Consider the following 20880-nt stretch of genomic DNA (forward strand, 5'->3'; position numbering starts at 1 on the left):
ATATTACCCCAAAAACCTGTCGGCTTTTATCAAGACAGCACTCTGTGTTCTGGCGGGATAGCGCCTTGAAATCCTGCTGGTTTTAACTATCTTGTCCCTGCTTGTCCAGCAGCGTTTGTACCAAACATGAGTGTTTTAAGCCAAAACAATGATCTTTTCCCAAACATAACTAAATGGTTTTTGTGCCTAAACCCAACCACACATTCACAGTGCTGTTGAGGAACATAAAGTTTTAACGAATCCACTACAAAATAATGTACAAATGTAACATATCTATGGTACAGAGGGTGCAGGGTGTGTGTAATTTTGGTGATTTTTCAACATTCAGGTCAGAAAAAAGAAACACCTTTCTTAGTTTTAATTTTTGTCACACTTGACACCAAAAAGAACTTAAAAAAATGAAATGATAGATCAGTCATTATTTTTATTATATAAAAAAGTGGCCTTTTACGTGTTTTTTGCAATATGTCCTTTGTCACTGAGCCAGATTTAAAACATTTAAACCTGCACGATTTTGAAGTTAATATTAAACTAAGATTAACGTCAAAAACAAATGACACAGAGGTACCCAATTTAAATTGTCACAGCTTAAGCCTCCTCCTTTGTGAGTGTGTGTTGTGGGTGCGGCATCGTTATCAGGCACCTGGTGAACCTCAGCAGCTGTGTGCAATTGCCTCATCAACTCTCATCTGAAGAGGACAGCTCTCCAGCCATGCAGTGTCAGATTAGACACACAGTATACTGTGTATTATTGAGAGATTCCAGTGTTTCCCCTCGTGCTTTTTCTAACATCTCTTGTCCTGGGACTCAGAATCATGGTGCTCATATCTCCACAACGAGCCATCTACAAACACCACTGCTACTCATTCCTCCACTCGTCTACCCAACTCATCTGCCTGCCTGTCTTTGTTTATTGGTTTACACAGTGACCTCAGCGATAGTCATGTATAAAGAGAGCACATGGCTGGAGGACAGTTGGCTCCATGGTGGGAAATGTTTAAGAAAAAATCAAGGTAGATTTTTAGGAAAACAATATTTATTGGCTTTCATTTCCAAACAGCTCATATTTTCTTTAAATGTACAAACAATAAGGTGTATATATTTAATGCTAACACGAAAACAAACAGTCATTTCCATCACTTTGTTACCTATAATGAAAAAAAGACAAATGGTAATAGAAATAACAATGTGTTATTTGACTGATAAACTTGTATCAATACATTTCTCAAAACATGAGTTAGCTTTTCTCAACGTTTCCAGACCAACATGGACCATAGTTGAAGAATGACCCAGAAGCAGGAGCAAAGGGTGTTTTTGGGACATTTTTTAAACTGACAGGGCTTTGGAACAATGGGCAGTCCCCAGAAAATAATGGAGTAAATACTGTTAAAAATCCATATATTTTGTGCATAAATAGTCCGAGCAGCATGACTGTTTCTATCTCCTGAAGCTTCAGTAGAAGTGTACCACCTGGAATCCCCGTAAACACCTGAAAGCCTGTGCGTCCAACCTCCCCATATCCATTAAATTGTGCTCCAGCTGCACTCGTACAAGTCCGCTGAGACTGTTATTACCCCAGCAGAAAGCATCACGAGGCACTGACTCAATCTTGTTGTGTGTGAGCGCTACCGAGTGCAGAGCCTCCGGCAGCTGTCTGGGCACTTGGCGCAAGGTGTTGTGGCACAGGTCCAACTGGTGCAGCGCGGGCAGTGTTCTGAATGCTCCTGGTGCCACTTTGAAAATTTTATTCCTTGCTAATCCCAGGTGTTCCAGGTTTTTCAAGGCGCCGAAAGTTGCTTTCTTTATGGAAGATATAAGGTTGCCTTCCAGGTTTAGAGTTTTAAGTGAGCGGGGAAGGTGTCTTGGCACTTGTTTTAGTCTGTTCCCTGCTAAGTTGAGGCTTTCCAAGTGGGTTGTGTTGAGGAGGGAGTCCCTGAGAAGCCCCTTGTTTGTCAATCTGTTTGCACTCAGATCCAACAACACCAGGTCTGATATCCCATCGAAGGCTCCGCTACGGAACTGCTCAATGATGTTCCCTCTGATGTAGAGCTCCTTGATGGACAGTGGTAAGCCCAGAGGAACCGATGTTAACTGATTGTGATCCAGGTTCAGAGTGCGCAGGTTGCCCAGTGGAGCAAGCACACCATCGGGCAGAGATTCAGATCCGTTCCCCAGGCTGTTGTTACTGAGGCTCAGAACCAAGAGGCCGGGGCAGCGGGCCCAGGCTGCCTCAGACATCACACTCAGTTGGTTACTGTCCAAACGGAGCTCCTCGAGAGAAACTGGAAGATCGGTTGGCACACTGTTGAGGAGGTTCCTGTCCAAGTAGAGGCGCTTCAGAGCTGGGATCCCCTCAAAGGCCCCCTCTATGGCGCCATCTGTGAGCTGGTTGTTGCTCAACACCAGGAACTCCATGGCGACGTATTCATTGAGCAGGTCCAGCTGGATCATGTCGATGTGGTTATTCATGAGGAGGATGTAGCGAGCGTTATAGGGAATACCATAAGGAACCTTGTCCACACCTTTGTCTGAGCACTGGACCACTCTGGAAAACAACACAGTGAGAGTCAGCATGCACATTGATCTTCAAGCCTTTCTGAAACCAGTCGTCCCTATCACACACTACTGAGTAATTACCTCCGCCAAGGAGGTTATGTTTTCGCTGGCGTTGGTCTGTTTGTCTGTTTGTTTGTCTGCAAAATAACTCAAAAGGTTCTGAACGGATTTTGATGAAATTTTCAGGAAAGGTCAATAATGGGACAAGGAACAGATGATAAAATTTGGTGGTGATTGGTTGAAGCGAAGTGGATAAAATAATAAAATGGCAGGAAATCTGAGCTGCTTGGCGGAGGTCTGCGCTCTCCGAGTGCTTTTCTAGTTTTTTTTTTCTTTTTTTTTTTCACATTTCCATTTTTGTATGAAATAAACAAAATACAATGTCTTTTGTGCTAAGCTAAGCTAGCCAGCTGTTGGCTGTAGCTTCATATTTACTGTGCAGATATGGGAGTGCTGTCCATTTTCTGATTGAACTCTCCGACAGAAAGCAGATAAGTGTCAAATTACATCTTTCATGACTTTGTTTCACTTGTTGGTTAATAGTTTAGTCTCTGAAATATCAAATTAGTGAAAAATCCTCAAAGAAAGTTCCTAGACCTTACAGTGACATCTTAAAGTACCTGGTTTTCTCAGACCAAAACCCATTTAAAAATGTATAAAACGGGGGGAAAAGGCAGCTAATTTGCATACTGGAGAACATACATCTATAGACTGACTAATCAGTTAATTGAATTCATTTTAGAACCAGAAAGCATGACTTGATGTAGTTTAGTATAGAAATATATTGGAATCTATTACGTTAAAATCAAGTATTAAGATTTAAACGACATTATTCAGTATCATTACAAGAGTATACAACATTCGGAGCATTAATACAGCAGTGAATCACTGTTTGCTATGTAAAGATGTAGTAGTGTAATGGCGTTCTGAGCAGAGAATGAAGTTGAGCTTCTCTTTGTTCTTGTAGCTAGAGCTTTTGATTGGGTCCAAAAAAGACCCTACATGAATCTGCATAGTTTCTGTCTAAGCCGAGCTCAAGCCCGAGCCACGGCAACAGTTTTGGGCAAGAGCAATAACTGACATTTGTGACACGGGGTGTATTTATAAATAGCCACTGTGGCGCAAACTGGATCGTTGGTAAATTTGGGGCACTGCTGGAATATACTGCTCGGTTCATAGCACCACACTCTTGGAGTAGTAGAGCTTACTCTGGATAGCGTCAAGGAAAGTGAAAGTGGAACTTGACAACTGATTAATTCATATAGAGAAAAAACACTCGAACACCTGGAAACTGGTGAGAACTGACCCGATTCAAGCCAAGGTCAAGGTCAAATTTATTTATATAGCACATTTAAAAACAACCAGAGTTGTGGCTGGTGGGTTTGGCCCAGTCAGGTTCAGGCAGAGAATCTAATCTCTAGTGGTAGCCAGTACTGCCGCACTTGCTTGGTAGGCCATATGAATCCCTGAGTGTGTATCCCACTGGCTAGCAAGTCGCTGCTGCTCTGCACTGCGCTCATACGGTGATTACGGCTGATAATGCAGTTCCCAATCATGGTGGCAGGATGGCGGCCTCGCAGTAGCGTAATGCCGACCCTTTGGATTCCCCCCACATAAATACCATGAGCTCTGTCAACACTGCTGCTACTGTTAGCATTCTTGGCGCTGTTAGCACTGTTAGCTGCTAGCCACCAGCAAAGACAACACCATGTCGAGAGCCGTGTGCAGACAATCCAGGCTCTGACACTACATAACAGAAATGCTCTAAATGTCACATACAGTTTCTTTTAAGTCTCACCTTCCGTAGCAGGCACACTCAGGAGGACAGTAGTTATCCTTAAAGTAAGGAAAGTGCGTTGGTGCGATGACCTTCTTCTTCCTCTCTGATGGCTTTTGGGTTTTATTGTCCTTCTTCCTCTTCTTTTCCTTTGACTTCTTAATTGTTTTATTTTTACTACTTCTGTTGATTTTCGTTGGCCTCGTTGAAGGTGTTTTGGCAGCTGCGAGTCGCGGTCTGGCCGAAGGTTTGGTCAGTTGAGGTTGAGGAGGAGGTGATTTATTCTGCTTCACAGTAAGTTTGGTGTCATTTTCCATCAGTTTAAGAGTTTTGGGTTTGGCTGCGGGCTGAGACATGTTCGGTTTAGGCTTGACCGTGGATTTGGCTCGAGGATTTGGCTCTTTTAAATCTTTGGTTATAAACTTTGCTGCTTTGGGTTTTGGCGTTGCTGCTGGCACCTCGGGGATAAATTCAGCCTCTTTCGGCTGAACTATGATGGTTTGCTGCTCCTTCCGTGCAGGTTTGAACAATATATTTTTGGCCATTACATCCTCTAAATTTGGGCTAGCCTTCACGTCCAATTGATTCTGCTTGAGAAGAGGATTCTGCAACACCTCAGTGAGGAGGTCTTCAAGCAGAAATACAGACCTCGACTCACCAGGAAGCACTGTTGGCATGTGACTGATTGTTGTGGGATTGGGAGGACTAACTTTGTCATAAGGGACGGGAGGGTGAGAGGAGACTGGAGGGACTTGTGTGGGTGATGGAGGGACATTATGCTGATGAACAGGAGGAGGAGAACCAGGGGGATTTTGAGACTGAGTGATAATTTGAATTGTGGCAGGAATCACCGATTCTTCCCCCAGCTGAGTAGAGGATGTGCTTACAGGAGGTGCGAGATTGCTAATTACCATGTGACCTTCCTTTTCTCCATTTCCTCCTTTGTCTGCCACATTTTCATGATTTACAGTTTGCATACTTTCCCCTCTAATCTCCTCTTGAAGATGAATCCCTGCCACCAGCTTGCCCTCTCTTTCCTCCTCCACTTTCTCTTGCTTCAATTTGTCAATTTGATCAACTTTCTCCAGTGTTTCTGTGTTACCTGTCGGGATTGCTTTTACTGACTCTGATCTGCTGACCACATTGAGTCCATCTTCTATCCTCTCCACTTCTTTATTTGTATCTAAATCTGTCACAGCTGCAGAGAATTCCCCTCTTTCTGTTACCTCCCCTAAACTCTTAAGAAATGTCTCAGGAGCCATCCTCTCCTCCTTCTCTGGGTTTGTCTCTGGAGTCAGTCCTTCACTTGTCTGCTCCTCCTCGTCTGTTTTCATTCTCTCAGTGGACTCGGCAGCATTTTCTTTCTCCTTCACTGATATAGAAGGATCATGCAGCTGTTCACTCCTCATGTCAGACTCATGGTCTCGGTCCAGCCCAGCCATCTGGGTGACTGTCAGACCTACAGGTCAAAACAGAGAGCAACCACTTAGATAGTTCACTTAGGTATTAGTCACGTTCTGCATTTTTCCCCTCAACAAAACACATTTTTAGACACTTTTTTCTTTAAGGGCTAGTGTGTAGGAATAGTAGCATCCAGTGGTGAGGTTGCAAATTGCAACCAACTGAAACCTGTGAAAATTTGAATGGTCCTGTCTAGAGCCAGTGTTTGGTTTGTCCATTCTGGGATACTGTAGAAACAACATGAAGGAATCTGTGGAAGGGGACCTGCTCTGTATAGCCTTGTTTCCAACCCGCAGTACGGTTCAGTTCGGTTTTTCCCATTTCCACTGTGAAAAGTTGTGGATGGTACCAATGGAACCGTTCTGTACTGTCCCCATTTTTGGTCCCCCCTCTGTTGGGGTACCTAGCACACAGATCTGGTACTGAAAGGTGGAGCTGTGAACACTGCAGTCTGATTGGTCAATAGAGGATGGTTTTAGGAGAGTTTTATTAATAGGCTGTAACTACAAAATGAAAGGATGTTAGGCTCCCTTTTCGCAGCAGCTGTAGACTGAGAAAAAAAATCACTGGGCCGACTGCTGGCGACTTAAGGTGGAATGTTAACTTGTAATGTTGCTCAATGCACAAGTTGAAGACGTGAATCCATCAACACACCTTAAATTTTTTAACAACTTTGACCATATCATTAGTTTTATTGTCTCTGTTGGATGACATGCAATTTTAGTAATGAGTGGATCTTCAAATGCTTAAAAATCTAAATGTCGACCAGATTATGTGAACTGCATATATCCCTACCCTCCCTCGGAAGAAAAGAAAAGTTGTCGAGCATCGTTCCTGTGGGTTACAGCAACACTAAACCCCTGAGCTTGCCTGAGAAGGACTAAATTCACAAACCCGCTATTCAGGTCGTAAAATTAACTTTTTACCTCATCTGCCATTGGCTAGTGACCTCCAAAAATTTACCGGCCAAACATATTTTTCACCAGCCAAATAAAAAAATCATGCCTTGTTTGACTAGAAATAATTTCCTTACGTTTTTAGTATGAAAATCCAAATTTGGAGCTCATTGTGTTGGTGTGGGGGTCGTAGGTCAGCCATGACCGCGGCTGGCCAGCCTCGTCTAGTTTCCATATTTCAATAAAACACCATGCGACATTTGTACTCCGTTTAACTGTCTGTTCTTCTTGTACGAGTCCAACATGTTCATTTTCGTTTTTCCTCTTTTCTGGCGGTGGCTTCACGGCAGGAATGTCGCCACATCTTGCTCAGAAGTTACCATATAATGCCCGGGAAACAAGTTCCGGTAGCTGATGTCATGCATCTCCGGCACACGTACAATAAGCTGCGAGGGTCAAAATAGTCTGACAGAACTGGCAGAAATGGTAGAAGCACATAAAAAACCCACATGCAATTCAAAATTTTCCATCGGCCACTGGCGGGTGTGTGTTTTTGTTTTACACAGCAAACTCATTTTTTACCCGCCACTGGCGCTTGGCGGGTGTTAATTTTACGCCCTGCTGCTATTTCTAAATATCCCATGGAGAGACTCTCACTGCAGCCTGTTTTATTCTATTCTGAAAATGTGGGCGTGCAACCTCGTTCTGTGGATGATAAACAAGGTGCAGACTGATAAAGGAGGAAATACAGTGAGTGCTGGACGGAGCAGTGAGTGACAACAACCCCGCCCACATTTAAGAGTACTGTTTGCGATGGAAACACTAGGGTCTAGGTACCATGTCTGAAGGGTTACTTCTGGTTCCAAAGGTACCATACCGAAAGTGTTTGGTGGAAACGGGGCTTATGTAGATATAAATGGCTCATTCTAATGTAATGAAAACACAATTATCAGGTGATTAAAAACTAATGAAAACCTCTTTATGAATATTAAATAATTTTCTGCCAATAAATCCCCATAAATCCTACACACTGGACCTTTTTAATGCAAAAACCTCAGCTCCCTAGCTCAGTAACATTAGCATTACAACACTTAGTGTTCCCTTTGAAAGGCTCTTAAAAAAAATTAGCATGGAAGTGTTATGACCTGTTTTTTGTAGGACTGTGATTAGTTATTGGTAAGAGTAATCCCAGTTTGCCACCAACGTCATTAGCTGTTGATATTCAACTGAATTTAGGTTGACATCAGGAGACCAGAATTCAGTGTCAGGACATCTAATGCCAACGTAAATTTGACACATAAGACGTTGATATTGTTACTTTTAAGTTGTCAAGTAACCAAAATTCAATGTCTGTCTTCCTGACATCTGTGCCAATGTCACCCTTTTCCCTAATAGTTCACTTTGTCCCCTTCTGGTTTTATTGTAAGTCTCTTTTACTTTATCTTAGTCTTTTGGCAGTTTACATGCACCTGCACTTGTCCTCACTTGTTCTGTTATCACCTTAATATACAATTAAAAAAACAATCAAACAAAGAATAACAATATTTAGTTTTGAGGTATGGTGACCAAAACCCAAAATCTGCATAATGTCCACACAACGTGAAATTTTTACATTGTGAAACATTAAATGTTTTCATCTCCATTTTCATTCCACATTTCCAAACAAAATTTAACGTTGTCCAACATGTCTTTCTGATGTCATAGACGTCCGGTGCCAGCTGGGATGTAATAAGTATGACATTATATGAAGTCTAAACTGTTACTAGAGCACACTTTTGTGTGTTTGTAATGTTATACTTACTGGGTTGCAATACGTACGAATGTCCAGAAACTGTGAGGAAGATGAGCAGCAGTGTGAGCACTTCCATTTTATCTGTTGAAAGACATCAAGAAAAAATCAGGATCTGAAATGAGAATAAAACACAAGTATTTGTTGATGATCTTTGAACCCTGATGTTTTGTCAGAGGTCCTGGAGATTCTGGGCCCTCTAACAGCTTAAAAAAATAACATACCTAACACTGTTTTGTTAGCTTGATATTTCATGACCCAACCCTGTCACCTAGAAGTGAAGTTGGTTTGTTATTAATTTGCTTCCTTTTTAACGTTGTGGCAATGTCATTTCTGTCTGGATTATGTCCAAACACAAATTTATTGTCAGATAATGAAACACTAGTCAGGGAGGATGGTGGGAGAAGAAAGTGCAGGACCTTGACAACTGAGTTGACGACCAGTTTTTAACCACATATTAGAAGTATAACCAAAACTGGATTTTATTGACTTAAGAACATTGCCAGAGTGCGGCCATTTCTCTCCCAAGCCAACACAGAGACACTGATGCATGCTTTTATTACCTGCAGAATTGATTACGGTAATGCTCTACTTTCAGGTCTTCCCAAGAAAAACATTGCTCAGTTAGTTATTACAAAAGTCAGCTGCACGGGAGCACACATTACACCAATTTTAAAGTCTCTGCGTTGGCATCCTGTGTGCTTGAGAACTGACTTTAAGATCCTTTTATTGGTTTATGAAGTTCTTAATGGTCTTAGTCCTACCTATTGATCAGATTTGCTTAAATGACTCAATTGCAAGATTGCCTGTTTTGGTTGAAAGTGTAAGCCTCAACAGAATTTCCAGGAAACAGGGCTGCATGTCTTTTCCTAAAATAGCAATTGTGTATAAACATAATTTTGAGTTGCTGACATGTTTCAGAAGTCCACTACAGAAAATGACACATTACATCTGTTTGGGATCTCAGCAAGCCCCGCTGTAAAACATGACTACACACAGTTCATCCAGAGTCCAGTTATTGGACTTTGTGCATTTGTCCACCCCAATAAAAACAAAAGTGGCAGTAGACATTTACACTATAAATTGATGCAGAAAAGGAACAAATCAGTGCATAAAAAATAACCAGAATGCAGGAAATAAAGTGTTTGATGCTCAAAATGTCCAGACTGAGGACCCCCAAACCCCCTGTTTCATATGTATCCCCTCCTAACACTGAATATACAGACATTTCTTTGACTGTGAAGGACTTTCTGGCAACAAAATGAGTATATTTCTTCAGACATTGCCTGAATAACATGAAATATATTCATACTTTATGTAATGACGATGCTTTATAGTCCATTTCTGTAGGTATTTTGCCACCTATCAAATGCACACGCTCAGTTTGTGACGTAGGAAAGCGTCACCACTACACATGTAAAGAGATTAAAAAAAGATCCAATTAAAATTAAATATACAGCAGTGGGGGAAGTACATCCCATGTCAGGCAAAAAACAAAAATGGTTAAAAGACATACAGCCAAACTAAGAAGTTTCAGATAACCATTGTCCAGCTTGATTTATGAGTGTTGCTTACCTGACGTGTGTGTGCAGCCTCCTTATATGTCAAAGTTGAGTCCCTGCATTTATCCAGCTGACCTACACCTGCCTCTGTGCGGCCTGAGAGTCCAGAAGAAATGGCTGCAACCTTTGAACCGCACACAGATGACTGATGATATATTTTAGTGCCTCTCTCAGTGTGGAGATGTTTCACACACTCACATTCTCACACACACTCACACACATACACACAGTGGGTAATGACTCCACAAATGCCTTTATCTGGAAGAGGATTGTCACACTTACCCTCAATGTCAGAGGAATCTGGAGGATCAATAGCGGGAAAGAGGGGCAACTGTAGAGGAAGTGGGGTCAGAGGTGACGGCTGCTTTTTACAGCGGCCACTGTTTGACATTAACATCCCAGTGGTTATTAAGGGGGGTGACAGGTAGTGCCTGGAAACTGCTTGACCTTTGACCCATATGCTTATAATCTCTCAGGAAGTCTGGGGACTGCTGATGCTAATGAGTGACTTTACAGAAATGTGTTTTTCTTGTAGGGTGTAGGGTTTGGTTGTGTTTTGTCATTTTCCTAAACATGCAGTGGGATTTTGATTTTGTTTTTGTTTTTTTGTGCTTGAATGGACATTAAGTATATGTCTGGTCTAGTTTGATTTTTAAAGCCCTAATGTAAAGAAAATCACATCCAAAGATCAAAGAATAATAACTTGGCCGACTAGGTCACAGAATTGACTTTGTATAAGGTCTTTAGTAACTTTTTACATGAATATTTAAAAGCTAGGATTTAAGTTATGCTGATTTTTACCTTGAAAAATGAACTGAGAGACCTGATTTTTGCAGTTTGGCAAGAAAACTGATCTGCGGATAATTCCTTCCTTTATTCATAGTCTTCAAGGGATCCCACAAATTTTTACCAATGAATTATCCAAAATTTTCCTTAATATTTTACCCCATTTCCATGACTTTATTCAGTGGTGTAAGGTAGTTACAATAGGCCCCAGTGCACACTGTGATGACGGGCCCTAGTACACGCTACATATCATCTCGTCACATGATCAGAGACTTGACACTGGACAACATCATTACATATCTGTATATGACAAAAATGTATAGCAAATGGTACCATTCTCAAGTTCTTCTTTGAACACAGGCCTATTTCCAAGGTGGCAATCACTCATAAGCACCCATTCAGAGCCTAAAACATTGTTGCAGGGCCCACTGTCTCTATGGGAACCCCCACTGCAAGGGCCCCAGTGCAACTGCACGGCCTGCACTGTCTACATTTATGCCCCTGACTTTTATTAAGAAGTATAAAATGGATAGGCCTTTATGGCGCTACAGTCATACAGTATTGACACACTTCCTCTGTATTTTTTCTGCTAGTGCTTCCTTTGCCTGCCTCTGCTGCCAACAAGCTGCATGTGCCAATAGATCCCTTTTTGGAGGATAGAAAACTGAAGATGCATTTGTTTCTGGTTATGGACATGTCTAATAATTGTTTTGTGACCTTGTCTGAGGGCGGCACAGGAAGAGATGTCTCTAGACATGAGTCTGTCTGCTGCCCAGTGCCCTTCTGTGTGGAGTTTGCATGTTCTCTTAAGGTGCGGACACACCAAACTGACATCAAAGAACTAGCAGCGACGAAGCCAACTGTTGTGTCGTCTACATCGCCTCACGTGGCAGTTGCATTTGAACACACTGCACGGACTACATCCGACGGCCAAGTAGCACGTACGTTCTGCGCCTGTGAGAGAGCGGAGTGAGAGAGTGGTACATCCTGACAGCCGAGGGGTTTCCTATCTGTGCAGCCGAGCACCGCAGCACCTCCACGGACTATCACATCCAGACAGTCCTGGTGTTTCCTCATTAGGCTCCAATTCACTCAGCTGCCTGATAAACCCGCTGCTTCTTCCCCCTTTAGCCTGAATAACAAACCAGGGCTCGGTGCTCTGGTTGGATCCAAACGGAAACCCGGGGCTAGCTCAGAGACTAGCGGAGGCTAACTGGCTGTGCTTCCCTCCGGTCATGCTGCGGCTAACGCTCCGCTAGCTGCTCCCAGCTAGCTCCGGTTTGTTATTCAGGTTTAAGTGGGAAGAGGCAGCAGATCTGTCGGGCAGCTGAGTGAAGTGGAGCCTGAGGAGGAAGCACCGGTTAGCCCCGGTTTCACAACAGACAGATTCACTCACTACAGGGGCAAGGGAATAAAACCTGAACAGCCAATCACAGTGATCTCTCTCACCGACAAGCTCCACCGGCAATTCAACATGCTCAATCCGCCAAAAAGCCGCAGACGCCAAAGTGCCGATGTTGCAGGACACACCACAAAAACTAGGCCGACAGACATTCACCGACGGCCCGACTTTGGTCGACGGCCGACCGTCGGCTTGGTGTGTCAGGGCCTTTAGTGTCAGCGTTGGTTTTCTTCTGGGTACTCCGGCTTCCTCCCACAATCCAAAGACATGCAGGTTAATTGGTGACTGTTACTGGAGTGTGAATGGTCTGTCTCTATGTGTCAGCCCTCTGATGGTCTTGCAGCCTGTGCAGGGTGTACCCCACCTCTCACCCAATGTCAGCTGGGGTAGTGTCATGGCAAAATGATTCAATATGAAAAGTATTTGAATGTCGTCATGTATTATAATAGTAACTGTATCGTGTATGAATTATTCAGTGTCATGCTTTAGGTACTCTCAGCCTCATGAGTCCTTTACTGTCTGCATGCAGCCGTGTGAGGAGGCTCCAGGATGTCTGAAGGGTAAGATACTGTAAGATTGTTGGTGCTGAGACTCCAATGTGAGACACATCTGTGTGGCATGTGATCATCAGAGAGGTTCCAGCCCGCCTCGAGACTCTGTACCAGGATAATCAGTTACGGAAAATGGATGGATGTATAAATGGACCCTGCCTGAACCTGAACCTGAGCAATAGCTCTTAATAAATTAAAGTTGATCACTGTCTAGTCAAAACAGTCCTCCCCTGTCCAAGTGGATCAATGAGCCAACACAGTGTGTGGATATTGCTTATCATGAGACCTGGTTTTTAATCACATACACAGCCTATATTTGATTGAATCACCAGGTATCGTTTGGCACAGTGTTGTTCTTCTTAAAGTCAACTGTTTGATCTACAGACAGAGATTACGTCGCCTTTGTCAACCTGCTACACAACAGCTTTTTCGTGTTTTCCTCCTGTTGTGACAGCACTTTTCTTTCTCCCAAAAGGGGGCGTGGCTTTGGCGATGATGCAATGCCAGACTGGTCTTGGTGTTTTATGTGATACTAGTGACGTTTCAATGGTTTTTCTGATTTCATAACTTTTCTGATGCACGTTAAAAAAATATGAAGAAATAATAAAAAGAAATGACATCTTAAAAGTCTTGTTTTGTCCGACCAACACATCAAAACCCCAAAATATTTTAATTTACTGTGATAAATCAGACAAAAGGAGCAAATCTTCACGTTTAAAGAGCATTAAAACACAATATAACAAGTAAACCATAATCAAGATGGTTTCAGCTCTAGTTTTAGTGCTGAGATTCATCATCATTCATCAGATGATAAAATCAGTTTTCATACCTTATGAGACGATTTACATTTGCTATCTGTGTGGTCGTCCAAATGCATTCATTCCTCCAAAATGAATCTCTTAATGTGACGCTACAGATGTCAATTTTCAAACAGATGTTTTCTTTCCCTCTCAGCGGCACTATCTGTATTTATGTGGGAAGAGAAATTGTATGTCTCCTTCCAGCAATCAGACGCTCTTTTCTTTACAACCCGCTGTGTCTCAGAACATCAGATTCTTTTTATGTTCTTTTATGTTTTCGTCACATCGTTCATCATGTCGACACACACGGGGCCGAACATTCCTTTTGGTTTATCCCATGTTCTTATTCTGTCATTGTGCATGAGAATGTGTATCTGGATCATAAATATAGATACACACAATCAAGGCAGAGTTAACTTGCATATACACATTTTTATCCCCAGAGCGTTGGACCAGAATCATGGGAGTATTGTGAGGCGATGGGCCCCTGAGCACAGATATACAGAGGCCCCACTACCTCTCCTACACAGGATCCAGACACACAGACTTTGTGGTAGTTTATCTCTTTGTAGGTATTATGGATTTTTGTGGTTTTGTGTCTCTTGTAGGCAATTTTCTGTCTCGTTGAGGAAAGTTTGTGTCTTTTTTTAGTCATTTTGTGCTTTCTTGCAATTGTTTTGTGTCTCTTTGTTATCATGTTGTGTCTCCTTGTGGTCATTTTATGTCAATTTGAGGTAATTTTGTGTCTTTGAGGTGACCTTGTGTCACCTTGAGATAATTTTTCTTTTTCTAATTTTCTCTCTTTTTGTCATTTTGTGCCTTCACATAGTTGTTTTGTAACTATTTGTAGTTATTTTGTCTTTTTGTGGTTGTTCTGTATCAATTTAAGGTTATTTGTCTTTTTTTGGGGCTGTTTTATGTCTATTTGTATTCATTTTGTGCCACCTTGTGATTATTTTGTGTCTCTTTGAGGCAATTTTTTTGTCTTGTGGTACTTGGGTGTCTCTTTGTGGTAATTTTTCTGTCTCCTTGTGGTCATTTTATGTCAATTTGAGGTCATTTTGTGTCTTTAAGGTGTCACCCTGAGATCATTTTGTGTCATTCTTGATAATTTTGTGTATCTTTGAGGTCATTTTGTGTCTCTGAGTCAATTGTACATCCCTTTTTGTCATTTTGTGCCTCCTTATGGTTTTGTGTCTCTTTCTGTAATTCTTTTTGGAATTTTATGTCTCTTTGTGGTTGTTCGGTGTCAATTTAAGATCATTTTGTATCTTTTTTTGGCTGTTTTGTGTCTTTTTGTATTCATTTTGTGCCACCTTGTGATTGTTTTGTGTCTCTTGAGGTAATTTTATGTCTCTTTAAGGCAGTTTTTTTTGTCTTTGTGGTACTTTTGTGACTCTTTGTGGTCGTATTATGTCATTTTAAGGTTATTTTGTGTCTTTGAGATGACTCTGTCACCTTGAGTTAATTTTGTGATTGTTCTGTGTCAATTCAAGGTCATTTTGTGTCTTTTTGTACTCATATTGTGGTTGTTTTGTGTCTCTGGGGTCATTCTGTGTCACTTTGTGGTAACCTTTATGTCAGCATGAGGTCATTTTGTGTCTTAAGGTGACTTTTTGTCACCTTGAGTTAATATTGTGCCATTCTTAATCAATTTGTGTCTCCCTGAGGCAATTGTATATTTCTTTTTGTCATTTTGTTGATTGTTTTGTGACTCTTTTAAGCAATTTTGTGTCTCTTTTGGTAATTTTGGGGGGATTTTGTGTCTGTTTGTGGTCATTCTGTGTCAATTTGTAATCATTTTTGCCATCTTGTGGTTCTTTTGTGTCTTATTGAAGTCATTTTGTGTCTCTCTGAGGCAACTGTATATCTCTCTGAGGGCATTTTGTGTCTTTTTGTTTTCATTTTGTGCCTCCATGTGGTTGTTTAGTTTCTCTTAGAGGCAAGTTTGTGTCTTTATTGGTAATTTTGTGTCTCCTTGTCATTGTTTAGTGTCAGTTTAAGGTCATTTTGTGTCTTCTTGGTACCTTTGTGTCACCTTAAAGGTAATTTTGTATTGTTTTTGGTCATTTTGTGTGTTTTTGTGATAGTTTTATGTCACCTTGTGGTTGTTTTGTGTCTCTTCCTGATCACTACGAGTTAATTTGAGTGACATTTTGCAGGTGAAGGACAGGGGAGCCCTGACACTTTTGGCTACGGGGCCTGTGCCCAGTATGCTTGCTCAGTATTCCATCTTTTCACTGTGGTAATCTGTTCATTTATTGTGCTGTGAAATGAGGTTGTTCTGAGCTGGATATGTGTTAAAGCATGTGTAAGAACAGGACTTTGATCCAAGAAGTAGGTTAACTGAGTTATCTGGATAACTTTGCAGTGCAAAAACCAGACACAAACCAATCTGGGGCATAAACTGAAGCTAAAATAACTCAGTAAAACACAGGGCTGTTCTTCACACACACACATACGCTAAATGCTGACCGCTACTGTACAAAACCTGAACTGTGGAAAAAACTTAACTGCAATACCTTTATAGACCACAGAGAGGCAGCATACCTCCACACATAACTGCATGAGTTGCTCAGAGAGAGTCTGGCATTGCATAACATTGCATGGGAAAATACAGCAAATGGGTTTTAATGTTTTGTCAGTGTGGCCAAATGGATTCTGCTCCTCTGGACCATGAAAAGAGAAATCACATCATACATATTAACACACTACAGAATGGCTAAAGCATACTGATTGAAATAAAAGCCCACAAGACATCTCTTAACACCTTGAGCTGTGGCAACTCATTTCCTGCCGAAGGTGACGTAATGTAAAAGAGAGGGGGGGTGAGAAAGGAGCAACGATGGGAGAAACAGAGAGGTGGGGGTGGTTTCTTATTAGACCTGCACCTGTTTTAGGGTAAAAATACCACCGTGTTCCTCAGTGTATGAAGGCCTGTAACCATTTTCTCTCCCTTTACCAAAAATAATGACACACATCTCATATTTTGGAGCGAAAATGTGAGAGAACATTGCTTTTTTTTTTTTTCACCCTCCATCAACTGCTTTCATGAAACAGCCACTTCATCTGTCTCTCAGGCTTTGATACCTCGTCTAGAGCTTCAAAAATCCATTTCACAGACAAAGCTCATGATATAAAATCTGTCTGTCTGGACTTTGGGCCTGTAGCTAAATCACCTCTACAGTTGAGTGATTGTTCCCTGGTGCATCCAAATGCTCTGCCAGCTGCCCACCAGCCGCACCAGCCTCACCAGTTGCCCGTACCCCCGTAGCTGTTTTTAATTCTTTGGCAAAGCCCCCAAATCACTTTAAATGATCAAAGAATAATCATTTTTCCAACTAGGTCACCGATTTGAATCAGTGTAGGATTTCTACTGGTATTTGCAGATGTGGTTAAAAGCTGTGATTTGGGTTTATGCCTGAGAAATTCATTTTAAAGGGACAGTTCACCCCAAAATCAAAACCACATATTCTTCCTCTTACCTGTAGTGCTATTTATTAATCAAGATTGTTTTGGTGTGAGTTGCAGAGTGTCAGAGATATCGACTATAACGATTCTTTTGTCAAATATAATGGAACTAAATGGCACTTGTTTTGACAGCTACTCAGACATTGGTGTTTTTGCATCTTTTTGTAGATATTATGCATCTTCTTGTGGTTTTGTGTCTCTCTAAGGCAATTTTATGTGTTTTTGAGGTTATTTCTGTTTCTCTGTGAGAGAATTTTGTGTCTGTTTTGGCCATTTTGTGTCTCTTTGTATTGATTTTGTGCCACCTTTGTCTTTTGTAGTACTTTTGTGTCTCTTTGTAGCAAGCTTTCTGTCTCCTTGTGGTTATTTTATGATAATTTGAGTCCATGTTTTTGTCCGTAAAGGGACTTTGTGTCACCTTCAGTTAATTTTTTGGCATTTTTTTTTTTTATAATTTTGTTTCTCTCTGAGGCAATTGTATATCTCTTTAAGGTCATTTTGAGCCTTAATGAAGAAATTCGGTTGCTTTAAGGCCATTTTGGGTCGTATTATAGTCATTTTGTGTCTCTCTGAGGCAATTTAGTGTATTTTTTTGGCCGTTTGTACTCATTTTGTGCCACCGTATGATTGTTTTGTGTCTCTTGAGATCAATTTGTGTCTCTTGAGATAAATTTGTGTCTCTTTGAGGCATTTTTTTGGTCTTTTGTAGTATTTTTTGTCTCTTTTTGGCAATTTTTCTGTCTCCTTGTGGTTATGTTAATTTTTTTGTCTCTAAGGCAAGGCAAGGCAAGTTTATTTGTAGAGCACAATTCGTACACAAAGTAATTCAAAGTGCTTTACAGAACAAGAAAATGCATTAAAATCACAATACAAAATAAAAACATAAATAATCATTATAAAATGAACTTTAAAAGAGAAGAGTGCAGATAAGATCCTTTCAGTCATATGCACAGTGAAATAGAGCTGTTTTGAGCCTAGATTTGAACATTGTCAGAGTAGAGGCCTGTCTCACATCTTCAGAAAGACTGTTCCAGATTTTAGCTGCATAAAACTGGAATCCTGATTCCCCATGTTTAGTCCTGACTCTGGGCACCAGCAGGAGGCCGGTCCCTGAGGTCCTCAGAGTCCGAGATGGTTCATATGGCACTAACATGTCAGAGATGTACTTTGGTGCTAGGCCGTGGAGAGACTTGTACACAAGCAGAGCTGCTTTAAAGTCTATTCTCTGAGCCACAGGAAGCCAGTGTAGAGACCTGAGCACAGGACTAATGTGCTCGTACTTCCTGGTTCTGGTCAGGACCCGAGCAGCAGCATTCTGGATGTACTGCAGCTGTCTTACGGCCCGTTTGGAGAGGCCAGTGAGCAGGCCGTTACAGTAGTCTAACCTACTAGAGACAAATGCATGGATAAGTCTCTCCAAGTCAGGTTTAGACACTATACCTTTGATTTTGGCAATGTTTTTTAGATGGTAAAAAGCTGCTGATGTTATTGATTTGATGTGGCTGTTAAAGTTCAAGTCTGAGTCCATTATTACCCCGAGATTTCTAACCTGATTTGTAGGTTTTAGAGAGAGAGAGACTGGAGGTGACTGCTGACACTTTCTCTTTGTTTCTGTGGACCAAATACGATGACTAAGGTGACTTTGTGTCACCTTGAGTTAATTTTGTGGCATTTTTGGGGTAATTTTGTGTCTCTGTTAGGGAATTTTGTGTCTTTTTTTGGCCTTTTTTGTCTCTTTGTATTAATTTTGTGCCACCTTATGATTGTTTTTGTCTATTGAGGTCAATCTGTGTCTCGTTGAGACATGTTTTTGTCTTTTGTGGTACTTTTGTGTTTCTTTGTGGCCACTTTTTTTGTCTAAGATGACTTTGTGTCACCTTGAGTTAATTTTGTGTCATTTTTGATCATTCTGTGTCTCTCTCTGAGGCAATTGTATATCCCTTTGAGGTCATTTTGTGTCTTTTTTGGGGAAATGTTGTGCCTGTTTTGGTAAATTTATAGTAAATGTGTGTCTCTTTGTGGTTGTTTTTACGTCAGTTTTAGGTCATTTTGTGTCTCTCAGGTACCTTGTGTCCCCTTGAGAGGCTTGTTTGTGATGGTGCAAGATGGAAACATTAATCATGTGGTGTTAGGTGAGCTAGCGGTAGATGCACGTTTCCTTCTCAGTGATACAGTTGGTTGGTGTAGTTCAGTAGAATGAATTTAGTTTCTTCATGAAACTGCTCACAAAAAGATCTCTGGATTATCTTGAGTAACCAGGTCATTATATCTGGAAAGACACATTGCTGTTGAGTTTTTCAAATGTATTCTCTGGCGCTTTGTGCACCACAAGCTGAGTGCCATCTAGTTCCATTATATTTAAGAGACAGCAGACATTTCTACACCAATATCTCCAACGCTCTGCAGCTCACACCAAAACAATCTAGACTGATAAACAGCTCTGCAGGTAGGAGGAGAAATACGTATGTTTAATTTGGGGGTGAACTGTCCCTTTAAGTTCTGTTTTTTGCGGCTTGGACGTTAGAAAACAACCTATTTGCAGCCTCTCTGGACAAACAGTGACCTCAGTTGTGAGGACAAAACTTAAAGTGAGGTATGTGTCACAACTTTGTCATGAAAAACTGAGGTCAGGGCAGGTAAGTGTGGAATTTGCATGAGGTGTTGGTCTGAATGGGTATCTGTGTGTGTCTGCTGGAGAGTGAGACTGAGTGAGTATGGGTGTGTGTAGCCACTGGTGTTTATCGATGTAGGTTATGTTAATTGGACAGATAATTGATAACAACATTAACACAACTTGCCCAGGGTTCTTCTTTTTTGGAGAACACAAGATGTAATTTACAGTAAACACTCCAAACATCAATATTATGCAGCCAGAGGGCATGAAACCATGAGAGACGGAGAGAAATAGACTAAAAACAGGCAGTGGAAGGAGGAGGCTTGAGTGACAACACGGCTGTGCAAAAAATAAACCCTCCCCCAAACTATCCCATCTGCTCGGAGCCTGACTGCTGGCAGTGTAACAGCGGCGGCGGGGGGGTTAACAAGGTCAAAGGTCACAGACCGTGATCAATTTGTTGGCTAAGAGCGTCAGACCAGCATTTGTGTGCAGTGCGTGACTCACTGGACAAACAGCCCACAATGGAAGTGGACTTTCATCCTTCTGCTGTCCTTCAGGAACTTATTCCTGATGTGTGCTCTCAGCTGAAACTACCCTGAAAGGAAATGTCTTTACTTTTGACCCCAAAACGCCAAAATAAATGTTGGCATTGTACGTTTCTACAAACCATGAATACTTAACATTTGGCTGTTATTATATCGCGGCTACGTCCAAACTTCCCAACTCTTTACTTTTCAACAGAGCTGTGGTGAAGATGTGGTTAAGTTTAGGCACCAAAATCTCTTGGTTATGTTTGGGAAAAGATTGTTTTGATTTAAAATACCAAGCTTTGGTGGCACAACCCCGCCTGAAACCCCAGCAATGTCTGCTTTTCACTGCACTGTCAACAAACACAGTGATGCTTTTGTAAAAGACAACCGCTGTAACCATTCTCACTCTGACCTCGTCACATATCGACTGGTTATGGACCTTCCACGTCCAGATACAACGTGCAAGGTACCCTGGGTGCATTGGTTGTTGGCGTTCTGGGACACTGTGTCAAGTTCTGCCTGTTACATGCATTGTCTTCCTTCAAAATACACTTCTGTTTTCACAGGAAATTTACTGTTTACATACATTCTCTTTCAAAATAAATGTACTACGTTGATGCAACACCGCAAATTGACATTTTTTTCCTTCAACAACAAATGGATGTGGTTGGGTCTAGGAAAA

The 20880-nt window shown here is 41.5% G+C and overlaps 1 protein-coding gene across 2 annotated transcripts; it reads right to left on the reverse strand.

Annotated features, from left to right (window-relative positions):
* Positions 1-1026: 1026 nt before the first annotated feature.
* Positions 1027-10259, reverse strand: LOC126385157 (extracellular matrix protein 2). Of its 2 annotated transcripts, none has more exons than XM_050036728.1 (4): positions 10055-10259; positions 8492-8563; positions 4355-5792; positions 1027-2545 (listed from the first exon to the last, which is right to left on the reverse strand). In XM_050036728.1, exons 2-4 carry the CDS (start codon positions 8556-8558, stop codon positions 1453-1455), a joined length of 2598 nt encoding a protein of 865 aa, XP_049892685.1. In that variant the 5' UTR covers positions 8559-8563; positions 10055-10259; the 3' UTR covers positions 1027-1452. The 2 variants fall into 2 exon arrangements, with proteins under 2 accessions (XP_049892685.1, XP_049892684.1); XM_050036727.1 differs by having other exon boundaries at positions 8492-8594.
* Between the last annotated feature and the right edge of the window lie 10621 nt (positions 10260-20880).

Source organism: Epinephelus moara, chromosome 23, assembly GCF_006386435.1.
Source record: "Epinephelus moara isolate mb chromosome 23, YSFRI_EMoa_1.0, whole genome shotgun sequence".
NCBI lineage: Eukaryota > Metazoa > Chordata > Actinopteri > Perciformes > Serranidae > Epinephelus > Epinephelus moara.